This window comes from Peromyscus eremicus, chromosome 3 (genome assembly GCF_949786415.1).
Source record: "Peromyscus eremicus chromosome 3, PerEre_H2_v1, whole genome shotgun sequence".
In the NCBI taxonomy this organism is placed as follows: domain Eukaryota; kingdom Metazoa; phylum Chordata; class Mammalia; order Rodentia; family Cricetidae; genus Peromyscus; species Peromyscus eremicus.
In genome coordinates, this window is record NC_081418.1 from 7,378,594 (window position 1) to 7,400,299 (window position 21,706).

Below are 21,706 nucleotides of genomic sequence, written 5' to 3' on the forward strand. Positions count from 1 at the left end.
TAGAAGGGCAATCCGTCAAGGCATTATAATGTCTTGTCTTTTCTAAAAAAAAAAAAGTTGGTAACTGAATAAATTTATCTTGTATATGTACCCATTAAATAAGGTATAAATTTCCCCTATAAAATATATCAATTTATTCATAGCATATATGTTCCCACTTCAAGCTGCCTTTCCAACCAGAAATATGAGCTTATTTATCTACTGTTTGTGAACATAAATAAATTTCAAGAATTCAAGAATTTCAAGGTGAAATTTTGAAATTGAGATTCTGAATTAAGTTCAGTGATGTGGCAATTGCCACCCTTAGCCACATGGGTAGTTGGCATAGATCACCTGAATCTACAATTTCTCTGCCAGCCTGGGCAGCAATGCAAGATTTTTATCTTAAACCAGAGCAACAACAATAATATAAAACAAAAAATCAATCCTGAACTAAAGGCAAACGAGAATCTAGCACATCTCTACTGAGCAGCCAAGTAGTCCTAATCCGTATCCATAAGAATGGAGAACAAACAGTTTAAAACAGATGCACGGGTATGGTTTACAAACAGTTCTAAAATATAAAGGACAGGGATAGGGAAGAAACAGTTTTAAACCAAATACCACAAGGATGGAAGACAAACAGTTCTAAACCCATACTAGAGTGATGATGTATGGATAGTTCTAAATCATACAGCCCAGGGGTGGTGGACAGACAGTTCTAACCATATACCACAAGGATAGTGTAAAAATAGATCTAAACATATACTGCAAGGACTGAACAGAACTACCAAAATGACCTTCCTTTCTTTGTTTTGTAAATATCCTCGTAATATTTTCAGGCTATAGCAATTGTTCTGTTGAAGAAAACGGAATTTATTCTGCTTGGGATGCTATAGTGAATAATGATGGGTTATACATCCAGAGGACTAGTGAGTGCAAATTGCAATGCTTCCAAGAGCATTTCAGGTGGGGAGGTGTCCTTCTTGGCTTCTGATGGCCACCTTCCCAAGACAGTACATATATCTGTTTGTGCATGTAGAGTTAAGGAGGAGAGAGAGAAGAGAAGGAAGTAGGCAGGAAGAGAGGCAAGAGAGGAAATACAGAGAAAGGGAGAGATACTAACTCTCACTCCCTTCTTACAAAGGCACCAAACCCTTCAGGAGAGGGGTAATCCTTATGACATCTTTTCCCCAAATGGTTTCGTAAACTCTTCCTTTCCAAAACTAGCCACACAGAGGGTTACAGCTAATGTATCTAAAGTTTGGTGGAGACACAATTTAGCCCAACATGAATTGCAAAATCTATAATATGAATTGGTCTATTATTGGGTAACCCAAAATAAATTACAAGGCTGGTCTCTGTGTGATTTGAATGATACTGTACCATAGACATTTGCGTATCAGAATATGAACACAATAGTGTTATCTACAAGCTTGCATATATTACAAAAACATCAATAGAAAAAGATAATAAAAGCAAGTAGCAGCTTTATCTCAGAAGTAGAATTGCTTCTCTTGTGTCAGTTATTAAATATGGTCAAATTATCACAGTCTGAAATATATGTTTGAACCTCGGGCTTGGCCTCTATGTCCTTTTATGATGTCCCTACAATTTCGCTGTTCTGTTGCTAATGAGGAGCAATACTAATTATTTAGCTAATCCCTTTGTTACAATAGATGATCACTTTGCCACAGGATGAATTGTTCTTTCAAGAGTGCCCTTTCCTAGCACTTAATCAGATTTCTGCTTGTATGATTCAGAATCAAGCCTTTCTAATTTAAATTGCTTTTTTAAAAGATGAAAGCAAAGCCACTCTGCTAATATTAGAGCCGTGGAAACATCATACTGACATTCTTGAACAACAGACATCTTTTAGTCACTTGGCATGAAACTGTATCATAGCAGGATCCACCACTTCTGCTTGACGCTAACTGACAGGCAAACCCTCTGCTAAAATGAAATCCGTAATGGAACTCATCATCAAAACCATTATTATTATTGTATATTTATTTAAATTTATGTTTATGACAAATACGAACACAGAAATTTATTGCTTTGAAAATTGCAGCAGGGTGGAAGTGGTGTGGATTTTTCCATTAGGAAATCTGATCTTTGGGGGGCACATCTCTGGGGTGCTCCCAAAGCAGCTAATGTAAATCAGGTTATTACACCTATAAGAAATTTAAACAAGAATAAGTTACCATATAGCAAACGTAAACCAACTCTTTGAAAATCTGATATAATTTCCAATATGTTCAATAGCTAATTTGTTAAAACAAACGTTCTTAGAATTATTTATCACAAAACAAATTTGGTATAGTTTAGAGAAACATGCTAGTATTTTGAATTATAAGAATGGCCTTTTGTATTCACATTTTTCTTCTTAGTATTTGGAGATTGACCAGTAAGAGGACAAGAACAAGCTCCTGTCTTGCAGATTCCTTCTTTAATTACCATGTAAAATCTCACTACAACCCAGAGAGTACATTACTTCCTCTGCAGAAGAAGAAGCTGAACAACAATTCACATCTGATGCTTTCAAACTCGGTTTTTGGCTATGTAAAAGTTAAAACTGATGTAGTAAAGGCTTATTTCATCTTTGGTACAGAATTCCACATGACACTGAGAAAGGCAGCATTTTATGGGTTTGAACTGTTTTCTGTATATTTGCATTTTAGATTAGAATTTCTCACTGTAAATATTCTGTAAATGGTAAATCAGTTTTAAGCTCTAATTTACTATATCAACTATTTGAGAAACCAGTTAACTCAGAACAGATCAATTGGGGAAAATTAACAGAAACATGAATTGCTTTAAAAATGAATTCATAAGCCAGGCGGTGGTGGCGCACGCCTTTAATCCCAGCACTTGGGAGGCAGAGCCAGGCGGATCTCTGTGAGTTCGAGGCCAGCCTGGGCTACCAAGTGAGTTCCAGGAAAGGCGCAAAGCTACACAGAGAAACCCTGTCTCAAAAACAAACAAAAAAACAAAAAAATAAATAAATTCATAAATAAATCTGTGCTTTGCTCAGATTCCAAAAATAAACTAACATTAACTATTTTCTGTACTGTACACCCATTTTTTATCTATTTTATATTCTACAATTAATTATTACTAATATACAGAAAGTAGAAAATATAGGGATATCAGACTTACAAATAACATCCTTTGAGTTTTTAGACACAGTTAGACTCATCCAGTCTTACCAACCTAATGTCATCACAACTTCTGAATTGTGAAGCATCTTCACAGACACTGTATTCTAGGTGGAATAACTGACGACCTTCCTTAGCCTTTTAAGTGAATTTCACCTGTCGTTATTTTTCTCCTTTTGTGTTATTCAGTTTGATTTCATTTCCCTGAATCTGAAACTGATATAAGCTGATGTGTTTTCATCTTTTTTCTGAATTATGATATAATTGTTTAAAAAATTGTAAGTCTGTGTCTCTCAGAAATCATTCTAGAAATTAATCAGCGTGAAGCATTTTCTTCAGTCAAATAAATTTTTCCAAAGTGCATTATGATTTTAGATGTCCCATTGCACCAACTTTCATGAGTTTTATGATAAACTATCCATTTTTATATTTATAGTACTCTGTAAATTTGCAGATATTTCTTTGTAATTTTGCTCTCTATAATATTTAGACTTCTGTGTTCTCCCTGTAACTTTATTCTCCTCTAACAGTCTTACGAATGCTTCTATGTCTTAAGGACTTGTAAATTTAATGCTAAGATATTTTATAATTCATTTTGTTATTTAGAACTTTACAATTTTCCCAGGGACATCAAATATCTTATTTTCATCTACCTTTATGTGCTGAAGACCATTACAACCTCATTTATCTGAGGTTTTTGATGAATTTGAGTATTAACAATGTAATCTTTTTTAAAATATTATAGTATCCACTTGTTGAGATAACAAAGTGAGTTGGTCATGACAAGTAAATATAAATTAAGTTAGTGAAGTTACCTTTCTATCTAACCATCCCTCACTCCCCCACCTCTCTCTCTCTCTCTCTCTCTCTCTCTCTCTCTCTCTCTCTCTCTCTCTCACTCTCTCTCTCTCTCTCTCTCTATATATATATATATATATACACACACATATATGTATATATATATATATAGAAGATAAACACACATTTATATGTATATATCATCTATCATGTATTCTGAAATAGGAATTTACTCGATTGCCCAGGCTAGTCTTGGACTGAAAATCTCAAGTGATCCTCCTACCTAAGACTCCCTGGTAGCTGGGAGCACTCACATACACCAGCATCTCAGCTCAATACTCAGTGGTGTACATCCTTTGGGGCCAATCAGTTGCTAAAACTTAGAGAGGAGCACAAGTGGTTTGTACAGAAGATTGGGAAAGCATTTTTGTGCTGTGTAATTAGTACATTTCAACACAAGATAAAAGATAAGTAGCTATAGCCTCTAATACAAGAAAAAAATGGTTCAAGATAGCTTATGTTGAAAATATCAGTGCTTATTAGTAGTTTAAAACTTCAAAAGATAAGCCAGGCAGTGGTGGCGCACGCCTTTAATCCCAGCACTTGGGAGGCAGAGCCAGGCGGATCTCTGTGAGTTCGAGGCCAGCCTGGGCTATCAAGTGAGTTCCAGGAAAGGCGCAAAGCTACACAGAGAAACCCTGTCTCAAAAAACCAAAAAAAAAATAAAAACAAACAAACAAAAAAAAAAAAACCTTCAAAAGATAATACGATTCCTGAACATTTTCATGTCTTACCAAAACTAGCATCTTTGTAACAAAATTGTTCAATTTTTCCCAATACTAAAATTGAAATAATAATTTTCTTACTTAAATTCTAGGGTACATGTAGGACAAAATCATGTGAGACTTGAAAGCATATTACAATCTCACGTTCTGTTCTTTATTTTCCATAAGTAGACAGTCTCTCATCTTTTCATTTCATATTTGTGTGTATTTGTGAGATTCATCTCAGCAAGCATCTAATTCATCCACAATCATAAAATTAGTGACAAAATACTTTATCAGAAATTATTTGTAAACTAAAAATTTTGATTTTCAAAGGAAAGTATACTCTTCATTTCATCTTCCATAAAAATGCAAGTTGAAGCATTTTGGGGGTTAAAGGGAGATCAGAGAATAGCACTTCCTCAAATCATTCTCCTAAATCTCTTAATCTCGAGTGAGATGGAGACTTAGAGCCTGACTTTTGAGGGAGAAAACCTGGTGTACTAGTTAGATCCTGAAGCACACTCTTAGCACATTGCCTTTCGGTCTGTCCCTGGTCTGTGCACTACAGCCTTTTCTTTGTTATGTAGACTCCTATTCACATCCCCATCTCAATCCTTGACTCTGCTGTTCTTGGACCTGAGACAGGTAAACTACTTTCTTCTTGTTTGTTTAATTGTTGATTTTGGGGGGATATGGTCTGACTATGTAGCCATGGCTGGTCTGAAACTCACTATATAGACCACAAGTTGACTTCTAACTCATTCTGACTCTAAAATGATTGCCATACTTAACTTTTTTTTTTAAAGAAACAAATTGTATGAACCTGGAGAGATGGCACAGTTGTTAACAGCATTTGCAGCTCTTACAGAGGACTAGGGTTCAGTTCCAGCACCCAAGTGATGTCTAATAACCATTTGTAGCCACAGTTTCAGAGGATCTGTGCTCCCTTTTGGCCTCCAAAGGCACTGGGTAGGTACGTGGTACACTCACATGGATGCAGGCAGAACACTACATGCTGTCTCTACAAACTTTGTTTATGTAAACAAAACCATACATTTTATTAAAATGAGTATGAATCTATAGAATAGTCTAAGAAGATAGTCCCTAAACTTGAGCCCAAAATGACTAAAAAAATTAATAAAATTCTTGTGCAAACAAATCCGGAGCATTGGGGATGCAGCTCAGTGGTGGAGAGCCTGCCTGGCATGAGCCTGACCCTCACTGCAAACATAAAGAAAGAAACGAACAAGCAGATGGACAATTAGTTAGTTCACAACATTCAGAGCTTGTTTCCGTTTCCGTTCTAAATGAGATCTGAAAATTAAGTGGTTTAGGGGCAAAACAAAATGTAGCAACCAATGAAATTTCTAAACAAAAAAAATTTAGATGGTGCTCTAATTAAAGCTATAGTTCTGAAAATTTAAATATATAATTGACTGAAAATAATAACATTTCAATTCAAAGGACTTTAAAAAGTAATTTCCTTTGGGAAATTTGAATGTGAGATTGCTTCTGAGATGTAGCTACACAAATGCCTCTGAGCGAAAGGAGGGGCTGTTCCTTGTGTTAAGCCTTCAATTAAAAATGCACTTTCATATTCATTAAATCAGGAACCTACAGCAGTCCTCTAAATCTGGCTCGTTCTGAGGAACTGACTGCTGGCTACTGGGAATTATAGAATTTTCTAGATCTTGTTGACATTTCTAAGTTGACTCCTGTCATTTGCTCATGCAGCGCAAATGCTGGATGAAAATTTTAGAGGCGTACAGGCCACAGGAGGTTAGCACTGCTCATGAGACATCAGCAAATGAGAAGGCAACATGGAGAGAAAATGAGGCAAAACAAATGATCCAAACTTTCAGCTTTTTTTTTCAAAAGTAAGCCCTATTCCAAATACTACCCTGTGATTTTTAAAAACATAAGCATTTATCTTATTGATTTTCAAGCTAATAATATTATTCTTTATGACTTTTAAAATTATTTTTACAGGTGCTTTCAAATAATTTATTCTAAACTGGAAACAAAAGCATTGATATTTTCAAAGTTCTTGTAAGTTTTAAAAAATATTGTGTGGTATGCAAAAAACTAATATTCTTAAAAATGTATGCTTTTCTATATCAGTTTTCACACCTGTTCTGGATTAAAATATATTAAGACTTAGTTATGAATACTATTTCACTGCAAAACAGCAAGAACATAAGAATAAGAAAATGGAGGCCTGAGGGAGATGGCTTCTGCTGTAGGTCTGAGCATGGGGATCTCAGTTTGGACCTTCATTACACATGAAAAGGCCGGGTAGGTAGGCAGCGAGTCAGTCTGAAAGTCCAGCACTGGTTGGAATGGGTGTGAGGGTAGATACCGATGGATCTTTGGGGCCCTGGATCGCCAGCCTAGCTGAAGTAATGAGCTCCAGGTCCATGAGAGACCCTGTCTCAGAAAGTAAAGAGAGTGACTGGAGGGGACACCCAACATCAGGTTCCGGCCTCTGTGTGCAGAGGGACACACGGAGACACCACACAAGAGTAAGGAAACCAGGGGCTGGAGAATGACGCATTCATCCAAGTGCTTGCCTTAAGAGTGAGGATGAGGGATTGCTCCTAGAGCTCACACAAAAATACTGAGGATAGTGGTGGGTGAATGTGATGCCAGTGCCGGGCAGGTGGACACAAGGATCCTTGGTGCTCACCCGTGGGCCATTCTAAGCTAATTTGTGAGCTCCAGACCAGTAATAGACCCTGTCTCAAAGGAGGTAGATGATTTTCCTGAGGATAATGCCCAAGATATCCCCTGGCCTCAGCACAAACACACACACACATAGATACACATACAGACAGATACACACAGACACACAAAGAGGCGCTCTCTCTCTCTCTCTCTCTCTCTCTCTCTCTCTCTCTCTCACACACACACACACACACACACACACACACACACACACACACACCCCTACATGAATAAAGGCACGAGTAAGAGAATAGCTCTTCTAGACGACTCTTCTTTGCTTCCTAGCACCCATGCTGCATAATAGATCACTCCAGGTCTAGGGGATGTGGCAACCTTTTAAAACTACTGTGGCTACCATCACTCATGTGTACATGCACATACACAGGCAGAAACACACAGATAATTAAAAGTAATAAAGTAAATCTATAGAAAGGGAAAGTGAGGATTCTCCTGTAAAGTGTCACACTTCTTGTGGACAATTTTGGTTCTGAAATCATCAAAGGTTAATCTACGAACTTATAGAAAGACTCCCTTTTGACAACAAATGCCAGCTAGGTCTCCTACTGAGGAACAAACTGAGATATTCAGGCAGCCCTCACTAGCTCTATTTAGGCATACAAGTTTTGTTTTCTTTATTTCACAGCAAGCATTCATGAGAATACATATGCTAAAAAAAACAAGCCACAGAATACAGCTGTTATGTGAAAAAAAATCACTGGCTAAGGGTATCTTTTTGTCATTTATAAATTACTGAATATCAGGAACAGGGAAAAATATGAAATGCCAGACAACAAAGCCAACAAAATTATATAAGGTTTCTAACAAGGTAACAATACTCAAGGTAGCATCCGGTTTCTTAAACCAGTCATGCTAGTTGGAACAGTGTCATGAGACTCCCAGAAAACTGTTGGAACAAAGAACAAAACAGTTTGACTCACAATTTTATATACTGTCAGGTTATTTGTATTTCATTGTAAATTCAAAGACAGACACAAAGTCATTTTGTTGACATCTGACACATCAACTAATAACAGGAAAACTGAAACTATATAAAGTGAAAGAGTTTTAAAAAAATGAGGAGTATTACCGAAGATATTAGCATTCACTGAATCCAGTTTTGTGAAACACTGATTTATTTTTACTTTATGAGCAGGAGTATTTGATTGCATGTATGCCTGTATACCATGGGCATGCCTGGTGTCCATGGAGATAAGAAGAGGGCATCAGTGGGTGCTGGGAATCAAACTTGGGTCCTCTGCAGAAGCAGCAGGTGCTCTTAATTACTGAGCCATCTCTTCAGTCCCAATAATTTTGTAAAAGTAATTGCAATAATCAGTATTGTGGTTCAAAAATAATAAAATGTTCTAAGTAAAAGTCTTTGGAACTACCAGTGTGAATTTGGTAAGAAAGGTGTTATTTTAATTGTCTTGTATTAATAAGCTTTATACACACACTCTTTTCTCACTTAAAGTGAGGAAAATGAAGTGATTTAAATTCTAAAAGGGACAATACACTGAAAATAGCATGTGTCTTTAAAATAATGAGAAGGACTGAGGATGTGAGCCTGTGGCACTGCACTTGCCCAGTGAGTGTGAGAGCCTGGGTGCCACCTCTGGCACCACAGGCAATAAAAATGGACAGAATGAATGGAAACCCAGGTTAACAAGAGATGAAGTTTATATCATACAAAGATGCATGCATGCATCTCACATTTCCTTAATAAAATGATCTCAGAACACATCTACCAAAAAATATACTTTACAAAGATTCTTCACATATTTCTTCATATAAATAAATGTAAGATGAAGTTAATGATAGCAAACACTGCCATAAGCTTACCTTGAGTTTGCTATTATTTAGAGACCTTAAATTATATTGTTACTTTATCCTCAAATGGCCTTTGGGTCTGTAATTTTAACTCCATTTTATATATATGAAAATGTTTTCTGAGAAACATTAAAGATTTAGTTGAGAAAATGATACTACTAAAGTTTAGATCTGAACTCATGCAGTCTGTCTCCCAAACGCAAATAATTTCAGGTATACTCTGGATACTTGATAAATTCTACAGTTTCTCCAATTTGGGAGAATATAAGAAGGATATTTTTTACATGCACAGTAAGATTTCCTCTTGTTTTTAATTTTTGTTAGGAATCAGGGTATGAGGCATAGAAAGAGATTCTGGAAATGGGCCAGAGAATGAATAACACAGAAACCCAAGGCTCTGACTGAGTCAAGACCCAATCGCCTGGATCATAGATCATCAGGCACTCCTTAGGAAAAGCCCTACTTAGGCCCCTCAGATCCACACCCATTAACGTGTGGAATGCCCCAGCACACACACCAGCTTCTCTGCTTCTTCCTAAATGCTCACTCTCCTCCCTTCTTACAGTGAAGCCATCGTAACTGAGAGTCCCAGGCAACGGTGTGCACCTTCCTTAGTCCATTTCTTTTCCTTTCCCAAAAGGAAAATTCATTTGCATTTGAGCCCAAGAGATACTGGAAAATTAAAGGTGCTTTTAACCCGTTCTAAGGTAAAGCAAAGAAAGCCACACTGACAGACATAGTAAGAAATGGTGAAAAACGGCAGTTTAAAATTGCAGTCTAAAACACCCAACCTTCTCCCTTAACCAGCTGGTGCACTTATGCGTACATATATGTAGCTGTACTATTTTGATATCTAAAGAACAAATCTACATACTTTAAAAGTTATTTACACTAATTAGGATATCAGAATTTTTTACTCAACAATAGATCAGAACAACCCCTACTTTCCAGTAGGGAGTTCTAGAAGCTACCTGATAGAAACTGTACACGGAAATCACATTTTTCACTTTGCAGAAGTAAGAGTAGACCTGTGACATTTTGTTGTTGTTATTGTTTTTTGTGGCTGTTCAGTTCTGTTATATTTATGTTTCTAGGGACTGAACCCAGGGCAGGCCTTACCTGCTAGTCAAGCAATCTAGTAGTGAGCTGTGGCTCAGGACTTCCTACAGACTCTGATATCAGTTGTAACTGAGACAGTTTCACGCTTGCTCCTACTTTGTTTCTCTAAGACACGTAGGACACACTCAGCATAAGGGTTCCTCATTTTCTTTTTACTTACAGCCCTCATAAATGTCCGTGGGAATATGGACCGCTGCATGCTGGTAGGATATCTGGCGTCCAAAATTAGCATCTTCAATAAAAACAGGTTTAATCCGTTGGCTGCCTGGCTCACTCTCATTTTTTTCAGGCTATGTAGGAAAAGAAAGATAATAAACAACTTTATAAAATATGCTAACAGACATTTTCATATTCACTTTCATGTTTGCTCAGTATATATTCTCCAAAAGATAGAGCCACATTTTAAATATAGTGCCATGATGCCATTGCTCATGCAAATTTCCATCCAGGTAATAGCACTCGCGTTAAATGCTCATGTAACCCAATTAAAACTAACTTGTTTCCCGATTTCTTCAAGTTGGAAGCACTCCAGAAACATCTGGAGCTTTCTCTTAAAATACATGAGATGTAGATTTAAAAATACAGAATCATTGTCATAGGACAACCAAATTTAAATTATCCACTTGAAATAAATTTCAGGATTTATGTTACTGAGCCTATAGCGGACAGCTGACAATAATTTGAGAAATAACAGCATACATGAGGATAAAACAGAAATGAAATATCATTATTTTATGCCATTTTCTTGACTTTTCTATGTGAATTGGTTATGTTTTGAAAAGAAAGTGTATGAAAGAAGAATAGAACCATTACAATTCTAAATATAATTAATTAAATCTAACTTTGGTTTTCTGAAAAAGGCATCAGGATCCCGTTAATAATGGTGCAAACCAATGATCTAAGAATTAAAATCAAGAGTTAATTTCCTCTGTCATTTGTCCTGTCTGATTGTGCCGGTCATATTGTGTTATCTTATTACCCCCTGGGCAAGAGTCTATCCACAATGCTTCTGTAATGTTTTTACCTTGCATATTAAACATATTTTTTCAATTAAAATAAAGTTTTATAAGTTTTTCGCTAGCTATTTTTAATACTAAATTTAGACTTATGTTTTCAAATCCTCTATTGTGTAAAATGTTTTATATATTCTAAAGGCAAACTCTTTAAAACAAGACAGGAATAAAAATGACCTTTAAATACAGTGCACAGAAAAGTCCCAACATTCATCAGCACATGACAGTGATATACCTGACAGACAATAGAGAAAATTATCATCAATAACCAGAAAATGCCAGAAAGCACTGGTAGAATGTTGTAAGAACAAAAACCCAACAGGTTTGCAAAGAGAAGATAGTTTATTATTTTGCTATGTTATTTTATGTTATGTTATTATTTATTATTTTATTGTTTTAATAAATGTAACCCATCAAGTAACACATCAGTATCTTCAAATACTGAGACAAACATACATTGTTATCTGGAACATTAAAAAGACCATTAAGACAGAAATATTAGCAGCATAGATCTTCCTGGATCTAACTCCTCCACAACCTCCACTATGTCAGTTTAGTAAGCCATGATCACATGATTTTTGCACAATGAACCATTACCCTGTAGAATGGTATCACCACATATGCACACAAATGGGTCTATTTAGGATTTGAACTGTAAAACTGGTGTTTGGTAAACTGTTTGAAAACAGAACACATTTTTCCATCCAGTACAAGCCAGGGATATATACCTTTATTAACAAACAGAATTTATGTATTTACAAGTGTCAAACTTAAAGTGAAATATCTGTATGAGAGAATTACTCGCCATACAGAGGAACATAGGAAGGGAGATGAGCAATGAGGAGCCACAAAGCAAAATACTGCTTTGGTTAAGAAATGTAACACATCTACCTTGATTAGGGAAAGGAAAAAAATGTAAATGATACCGGAGTTTGTTTTTTTTTTTTTCTTACTTAGATCATAATATAAGACAACACACCTTACATAAAATCATTCTCCAGGGTTTAGCCTTGGATACTATGGACTGAATGAGAGAAGGGGATATTCTTATTAAGAACATTATTATTTTATTAAGAAAATAAAAACCAGTGCTATCATTGCCATGAAGAAACACTGAACTGCTGGATGATATCACAGCACGTCTCACCCATGAGGATGCTAAAACAGGGAACACTTTACTGATTCTAAGGAAGTAGTGAGGTCAGTGGCAGAGGGCCACCAGCATCCATTCAGTGCTGTAGAATACAGACTCTCAGGCTCCATCTCTGACCTCGCCATCATAAGTAACACAAGAGCTGTCCAGGATTTTAACAAGTCTAGGGGGAAATATAAGTTAAAATATATTTCTACAAGTTACCAATCAATTAAATTAGGTACAAGTGACTGCTCAGTAGAATACCTCATGAAAAATTAGGATTAGCAATAAGCATAGCAAACATAATAACAGATACCTAAATTTTGTTAACTTTCATTTATAATATAGTCTTATCATTTTTAAACAATAGATGAATGAAAATGCTAACATTTGTCAAATATGTTTCAAAAGACAACGTTCTCTGGAACTAGTGCAGGGTTTAATCTCTCTCCTGAAATGAGTTGGGAAAATCGTGCATACCAATTATACAGCCGATAGAGAGCTAATATTAAGAATATATAAAAATTCAAAAAATTAGATATCAAGAAAACAAATAATCCAATTTAAAATATGGTGCAGATGTAAACAGAATTCTCAAAGGAGGAAATTTTAGTGGCTGAGAAACACTTAAAGAAATGTTCAAAATCTTATGCCATCTGAGAATTGCAAATCAAAATTAAGATTTTATTAACCCACCAGAATGGCTAAGTTAAATAAAACAAATGACAGCTCATGATGATGAGTATGTAAAGTAAGGGGAACACTCATCCATTGCTGATAGGAAGGCAAACTTGTACAGACACTATGGAAATGAGTGTGGCGGTTCCTCAGGAGGATGGGAATCAATTTACCTCAAGATCCAGCTATTGGGCATATACCACTCTTGGATATATACCTAAAGGTTGTTTCATTCTATCACAGAGACACTTGTTCAGTCATGATCATTGATGCTTTATTCATAATAAGCATAAAGTGGAAACAACATGTATCTGTTAGTATACTTTATACTGTCTGTTAGTATACTCTATACTGTCTGTTAGTATACTCTATACTGTCTGTTAGTATACTTTATACTGTCTGTTAGTATACTCTATACTGTCTGTTAGTATACTCTATACTGTCTGTTAATATACTTTATACTGTCTGTTAGTATACTCTATACTGTCTGTTAGTATAGAGTAAGGGACTAGGAGGACAGCTCTAGTAAGGAAAATGAAATAAAAGTTATGGATGGATGATGCTGGATTGGAGTGGGGATGTAACTGGAGGGAAGGGGGATAAGGGAAGGGATACAGGGAAAGACAGCTAAAACTAAGGGCCATTTAAGGGGTAATATGGAAAGCTAATACAGTACAAGTTTCCTAAAATACATACATATGTGAAAGCAATCAAAATGAAATTACAAAATAATGAGGAAACAGAACCCCAAATGGCTATGTCTTGTCACCAAATGAAGCTTCCAGTATGAGGACTGGATTATATCTAATTGAGCTGTTCGAAGAGCCCCCACAGAAATCCCAAACAACCCAGGCCATTGTCAAGATTGCTCTCCAAACATTGACAGCGAAGGCCCATTGCTGAAGCTGGAAACAATACATGTACAACTCACTGAACAAGGAGATATCAAGATGGTGCCTACAAAGAACTTTTACTCCTATTTTCCAGGCCTTTGGTATAGGAAGGTACCTGCATGCTACCAAAGGAGAAATGTAAACACCAAGCCAGCCACAAGACCTTTATCTAAAATGGTGTACTACCTGCAAGATACGCTAGGGCATTGGTGGCACAAAGCTTGTGAGAATAACTAGCCAATAACAGATTTGACCTAATATCTACTCCACGAGATGGAACCCATACCTCACTGCTTAGATGACCGAGAACCTGAGACTAACCTATTCCTCATACCGGATTGCCTTAATACAAGGTCCTACCTCAACTTGATATGCCATGCTTTGTTGACACCCTTGGGATACCTTCCCCTTTGTGACCAGAAACAGAGGAAGTGTGAATTGGCAGGTGATGGGGGTGTGGGAAGTGAAGATTGAAGGGAAACATTAGTCAGGATGTAAAATAAATGAATAAATTTAATTAATATAATAAGAATGAAAAGAACCTGAGACTAGATAGCCCAGGGATCTAGGGCCGAGTCAAATAATACTGTTCTAAAATATATAGTGATAAAATAACTCCCAATGACATTCTGCTATACTCATAGATCAATGCCTTACTGAGCCATCATGAGAGAGGCTTCTTCCAGCAGCATAAGGGAACAAATATAGAGACCCATGCTGTAAAATCATCCTTCTGTACAACGAATATGTGTTCATAAATATGATAGAATGCTCCTTTTATTACATTTAAGATATTGAAATTATTGTTCCTTATAATATTGAAATTCCAGTTTTACTTATATTATGACTGGAAAAAGTTTATTTAAAATAGTATCATATATTAGTGATATAGGAATTAACTGACATTTTAAGGGACAGTGTGTGAAATGCCACATATTCTCTCTAATACATCTGGATTTTTCAGATCATGTAAGAGATAAAACAGCATTTCTCTTCAGTTTTTTCCCAAAGTATCTCATCTGAAATAAACAGACTTCCAAATGTGCAGGTCTGGACAGAGAAACTGAGCAAGTGAATTCTAAAATATAATCAAATGTACTTTATAAAACACATAAGCAAAACACAAGATGTTCATGTCTTAGACTGCCCTTAGTTTAATTTAAATTATTAAATAATAATTAGGTCACTTAGAATCAGAAATGCATGTTGATGGCTGGGTAGATCATTCAACTTTACAAGCAGAGTGCATTTGTATGTTAAATCTGGAAATAGACAATAATTCCATAGCAAATTACCCCTCCATATATACTATATTAAACTAAATATTCCAGTAAGAGATATTTGTAATGAAAGCTTGATTTTAAATGAGTTAGTTTTGAATGTTAAGCTATACTTAGAGCAAACTATTTAAATATTTATCTATCTTACCTAGGCTTTGCTGAAGAGAAGTTTAGTCATTTTATACAAGTGAGACTGGATATGCTCTCACTCACAAGCTTGCTTGCAGTCCCACACTGTATTTATCCTAACTGCTCTCTATTATTTTTAGGCTGTGCAAACTGAGAAAATCTAACTGGTATTGAATAAAAGCAGCTTACTCTGATCCTCTGGAAATGTATCCAGTCAATATTTGTATTTCACTGCTGAAGGAGTTAATCAAACAGGTTCATGTGTGAGGAAACACACTCTACAATAACCAGATGCTACACAGCCTCGTATACAATTCAAAGAATAAAGGGGATCTATTTTAGAACTTTCACTTGTAAGCATTTCTTATTTTCTATAGCTGTTTCATAAACTGTATTTACAATGCTGCATTGTAATAGTTTATTATAGACAGTCCAGATTTTGGAATTCTTGAATGTTTCAATGATATTCCTAGTCTAAAGTGATATTCTTCTATATAATATGCTTCATAGTCCCAAATTAGTAATTGTTAAAGTAGTATTTACTTTATTTAAAATGAACTAAACATGCAAATATATTAGCATATGGTGACAATGTAATGGATTTAAAAATTAGTTTCCTCATCAACCACTACCTCACCATTGGGATTCATGCACCTGAGGCTGATCTCTAGATAAAGATGGTTGTGAGCAATGGATTCTGGGAAGCAGAGCCTCCTTTTTGAAAGCTAAATGGGCGAGTCAGAGTGAAGACTTGAGGCTGCAGCAGGCCACATCCAGTGAAGGAGTGGTCGGAGAGAAAGGTTTGGAAATTCCACCGAGCCCAAGGTATTTGATTCGGGTTGTACAGCCAGGGTGAGTATTAAACAATGACTGTAGCGCAGTGGCCATGAGAACACAGTGGTGTTGTTTTCTCCCGGAGATGCTAAGACTTACAGACCTATTTCCTAGATGAAAAGATGTAGCATGTAAGTATGTATTGGGGTACACCGAAGAAAAACACAGTAAGGATTTAAATAATACTAATAATTGAAAATTCATTTTATTGAATCATAAGAAAAAAATAAAAATTATATTAATGGTTATATTACCTTCATAAAAATATTTGAGTTTATCTATTCATATTAGACACAGCAACATGCTCTTATCTATGAAATAAAAAGATTTCTTCTGTTTTTTTCACACAATTACAGTGCTATAACTCCTTAGAATTACATTATGAAAATCTAAAACATCAATTGTTGAGAAAAAAATTCTTCAACCTGAGAATACTTTGAAAGTAACATGAAAAGTATATGTATGGCTGAAGAGATGGTTCAGTAGTTAGGTCCACATACTGTGCTTACACAGGACCCAAGTTAAGTTCCCAGGCCCCACATATGGTAGCTCACACCCACCTGGGACTTCAGCTTCAGGGGATCTGATGCCCTCTTCTGGCCTGTGTAGGAATCTGCACACAGACTCACATAATTAAAATAAATAAAATTTAAAAGGGAAAACTGAGTCTTTAATTCAACTTTCTAAATTACAGTCAATAGAAGGGTGTGGTGGTACACAGTTAATCTCAGCACTCAGGAGGCAGAGGCAGGTGGACCTTGGAGTTCTAGACCAGCCTGGTCTACAGAGTGAGTCCAGGACAGTCAGGGATCCACAGAGAAACCCTGTCTCAAAACAAAATAACAACGAAAGGGCCACTGTGAAGCTGCCGTATACTCATCTTCTGCACTTTTCATATTTAAACGTGAAGAACATGAGGTGAACAAATTTAGGAAATTTAGGGAACTGGAAGGAGCTGAAATTTTATACTAACACAAAGAAAAAATAAATTTTCTTTAAAAATCACTCTAGGGGTTATTAAGGCAAAAAATATACATTTTCTAAAGTGACAAAGATAAGTATGGACATTAGACAAATAAGTATGAATAGAAGTAGAAAGGTCTACTCTGCACTTCAGTCTCAGTTCACTATATTAGATTTTAGAGGTAAATTAAATTTCCCATATAAAAGGTACTGGTATAAGTGATGACTACATAACAATCATAATCATAACAGAATTCCAGAATATTCTTGATGGGAAAATGCTGCGTTTTTTCATCTGCAGGGATGATGAAAGCCACTTAGAGCACAGTGTAAGCAGGCTCCCAAGAGCCACAAACAGGTGAAGATGATGGAGATGAAGGGCCGGGCACATCTAAATTCCACATGTTCACAATCTTAAACTGGCCAACACTGTACAGTGGTGTACACTCACTAAAGTGCACACTTCTCTATGTTGAACCTAAATCTACCACTTATATTGAGGGGAGAAGCAGGTGATTGTAGAGCCCCTAAAGGTTCAAGGGTGCACTCCCTCCGTGGGAGTGGGAACTGCTGACACCTGTGTACATTAGATGTGCATTTAAACGACGACATTTGACTTCTAAGACATGAAACTAATAATGATCACTCTGATAGGCTGCGATCATAGCTCACCACGGTGCACATTCATAGCTTATGCAAGCCTATTGGAGGCTACAGGCTCAAACCCAGCACTGCACTCTCAATCAATCAAAATCAATATACATTTTATAGAACATATTAAAAATAAAACAGCAAATATGTTCATAAACAATCTTAAAAACAACAATGTGTAGTTTCTAGAAAAACTGTGAAATGGGAAAAAACCAGGTTATTATACTCACTTTTTATCCAGTAAATCCTCAAGTGGCTAATTTACTGTTTGCCTGCCTAAATAGTAAGTAGCCATGGACACCACACACACTGGGGGTAATAATGATCAGACAGTAGAAACACATGCAAAATGGAATAGGCTTTGGATTATAAGTATTTTATTTACTGAAAGATTAACCTAAAAATTATCAACAATAGAATTACCTTCATAGGACATATTAGAATTAAAAAAGGGACAAAAATGGCAGATATTATAATTTTTTTTCTGAGCCAGGGTTTCTCTGTGTAGCCTTGGATGTCCTGGATCTCACTCTGTAGACCAGGCTGGACTTGAATTCACAGAGATCCACCTGCATCTGTCTCCTGAGTGCTGGGATTAAAGGTATGTGCCACCAACACTCAGCAATCTAAAGTGTCTTCAGAGCTTAAAAAAATTGTATTGCATTTATTTATTATCCAGTTTGTATGTGTGTGTAGGTAGTATGTGTATGTGTGCTCTGTGTATGTTTGTATGTGTGTGTGTGTGTGTACATATGTATGTACAGTGTATTTGTGTGTGTACTTGTATATGTGTGTGTACGTTGTGAGTAGGTGTGTGTATGTGCATTTACATTGTGGTGTGTGTGTGTGTGTGTGTGTGTGTGTGTGTGTGTGTGTGTGTGTGAGATGTGTATGCCACAGTGCACCTGTGGAAGTCAGGACAACTTAGAGGAATCAGTTCCCTCTTTCCACAGTGTTGGACCTGATAATCAATCACAGGTTGACAGGTTGCTAAGCTTGGCATTAAGCACCTTACCCAGTGAGCCATCTCCTGGGTACAGTCTTCATAATTTTAACTTAATAAAATCTTGTTACTTACAACAACATGGATGGAACTGAACATCCCTATATTAAGTGAAATAAGGCAAGTAAAACAGTAATATTCTTACATTTTGATTCTTACATGGAATCTGAAAGTACTGATTCTGAAGAACTCCAGAATGGAATGGTGGCTGCCTAGAACTTGTAAAAGTGTGTGGTTCTGGAAGAAGTTGATTCGTGCGTTCCTCCTACAGTTAGCTCTGGCATGCTCCTACACTATAGAGAAACTAGACTCGAAGATAAAGAGTCGTGTGTTTTTAAATGTTAGGACAAAAGATATTTAAAGTCTTGACAATGAAGAAAGTTTGATGCAGTACTTTCAGCCTGGTTAAAATATTACACAGTATACACAGGAATTGAAACAGTAAATGCTATCCATTTAATATGTATATTTTAATGTTTTGTATATTAGTTAATCAAGTATTTCTAAAGGAAACAAAATGTTTATTTCTTGATAAACATGGATTATGCCTGGGTCTCAGTAACTCTACATCAAGCATTAGAAATCACCTATGGCAAACATTCTCTTCATTCTGTAATTCAATTGAACATAATGGAAAGTCCCTTTTAAGATGTTGTAATTGAAATGGATGTTAAATTTCAGGAAATAAAGTTTGCTTCACTGCAGAAAAACAGACGGTAAAAATCCTGACATGCAGCAGCTCCCTCACAGGAACCCTCCCTCACTCCCAAGGCACCACTGCATCCACCACAAAGGAGTGACTCATGGCACAGCAGCATATGAGATTCAGAGCTGTCACAAGGACACGACCATGAATGAGGGCCTTAAAGCTCAGCCATTTCGCTTTCTCTAGCTGAAAACATTAAAATAGCAATAATTTGTTCTATTTAGTATTGCTTTGAACCTCAGGTGATGCATGGCACATAAAGAATATACCACGTATTATTATAATCCACTCTAAACACATTGTAGCCAGTGCAGTGAGGTCACTTATTTTTGATCAACAACAACAACTTCCAGGAAAAGGAATAATTCATTTCTTACACAGAAGCAACTAACATTTTTTCTACGTGTTCTAACTGAGGATTCTGCATTTGCCAAATAAGGACTTCATGTTATAAGTTATTAGTACAAAAATGTCAGAAAATAAATCCAGAGTCTTATTATTTAAAAAAATAATTATAACAGATTCTATTACTGTATGAAGCCTAAATCCTTACCACCTCATTCTAGATCTGTTTCTATAAAATTAAATCATGAAACATTAGCCTTCTAAAGAGACTTTATATAAAATGCCATGCTAGAATTAGTTTTAAAGCAGGCAAGACTACCCTGAAGAACACAAATGAATATGCAAGGGAGCTCTGCAGAGTAGCTAAATGCCCCAGACAGGTCAACATTTTTAAATGATCAATACAATAAAGTGAAGCAAATGAATCAATTCCACTTAATGAGACGAGATAGCTAGGTTACGTGCTTATTTCATTTAGACTGTAGTTACCAGAGCTCAGAATAGGTGAGAGGGATTGGAAGGCTCCAATTCAGGAAACAGTGCAAGCTAGGAGCACAGCTCAGGCCACTGGGTAATCTGTGCACAACTCAGGCCACTGGGTAATCTGTACACAACAACTCAGGCCACTGGGTAATCTGTGCCCAACAACTCAGGCCACTGGGTAATCTGTGCACAACTCAAGCCACTAGGTAATCTGTGCACAACAGCTCAGGACATTGGGTAATCTGTGCACAACAGCTCAGGCCACTGGGTAATCTGTGCACAACTCAGGCCACTGGGTAATCTGTACACAACAACTCAGGCCACTGGGTAATCTGTGCCCAACAACTCAGGCCACTGGGTAATCTGTGCACAACTCAAGCCACTAGGTAATCTGTGCACAACAGCTCAGGACATTGAGTAATCTGTGCACAACAGCTCAGGCCACTGGGTAATCTGTGCACAACTCAGGCCACTGGGTAATCTGTGCACAACAGCTCAGGCCACTGGGTAATCTGTGCACAACAGCTCAGGACATTGGGTAATCTGTGCACAACAGCTCAGGCCACTGGGTAATCTGTGCACAACTCAGGCCACTGGGTAATCTGTGCACAACAGCTCAGGCCACTGGGTAATCTGTGCACAACTCAGGCCACTGGGTAATCTGCTCCCACTGATTTTCAGGGAATTTGAAGACTTATTGAGATGTCTCTAAAGATCAAATTAGGAGTCTAAGTAAATGTCAGCTTTACAGAGAACCTCACACACACACACACACACACACACACACACACACACACACTCCTTTTGGTGGTAAAAAATTATGTCACCAATCTAAAGTTTATTGTGATATCATCCATACTGTTTTAAAACTACACATATTAATTTTTCTGAATTGCACAATATAAACCAAAAATGTCCCACACTGGTTACCTCACCTGTGTTGTGTTACTGATACCTTCACTTTACAGAACAAATGACTGAAAAGAAGAGGTCACATGGCTTTGACAGCATCAGTCAGCTAGGAAAGGGCAGGGCAGTGATTGACACCTGGGGAGGGGTGCCTAAAAAACTTTCACCTCACTATCATAGCGTGTACAGCAATTTTTCGTGCATGTCTTCCTGCTTAAAGAAGCAAATGGAGTTACATTTCAAAATTTTAGGAGTACAAGTCATACTCTTATTTTCAAAATTTTAAGAAAAACAGGTGAAGCAATTCCAAAG

The 21,706-nt window shown here is 36.6% G+C and overlaps 1 protein-coding gene across 2 annotated transcripts in view; it reads right to left on the reverse strand.

Moving 5' to 3' along the window:
* The window catches only part of Cacna2d1 (calcium voltage-gated channel auxiliary subunit alpha2delta 1), a 440,143-nt gene that overhangs the window by 148,671 nt on the left and 269,766 nt on the right, over nucleotides 1–21,706 (reverse strand). For both annotated transcript variants that reach the window (XM_059257264.1, XM_059257263.1), the window contains exon 6: nucleotides 10,533–10,662. In XM_059257264.1, the coding sequence (XP_059113247.1) occupies nucleotides 10,533–10,662 (130 nt within the window). The remainder of the gene's footprint in view (nucleotides 1–10,532; nucleotides 10,663–21,706) is intronic.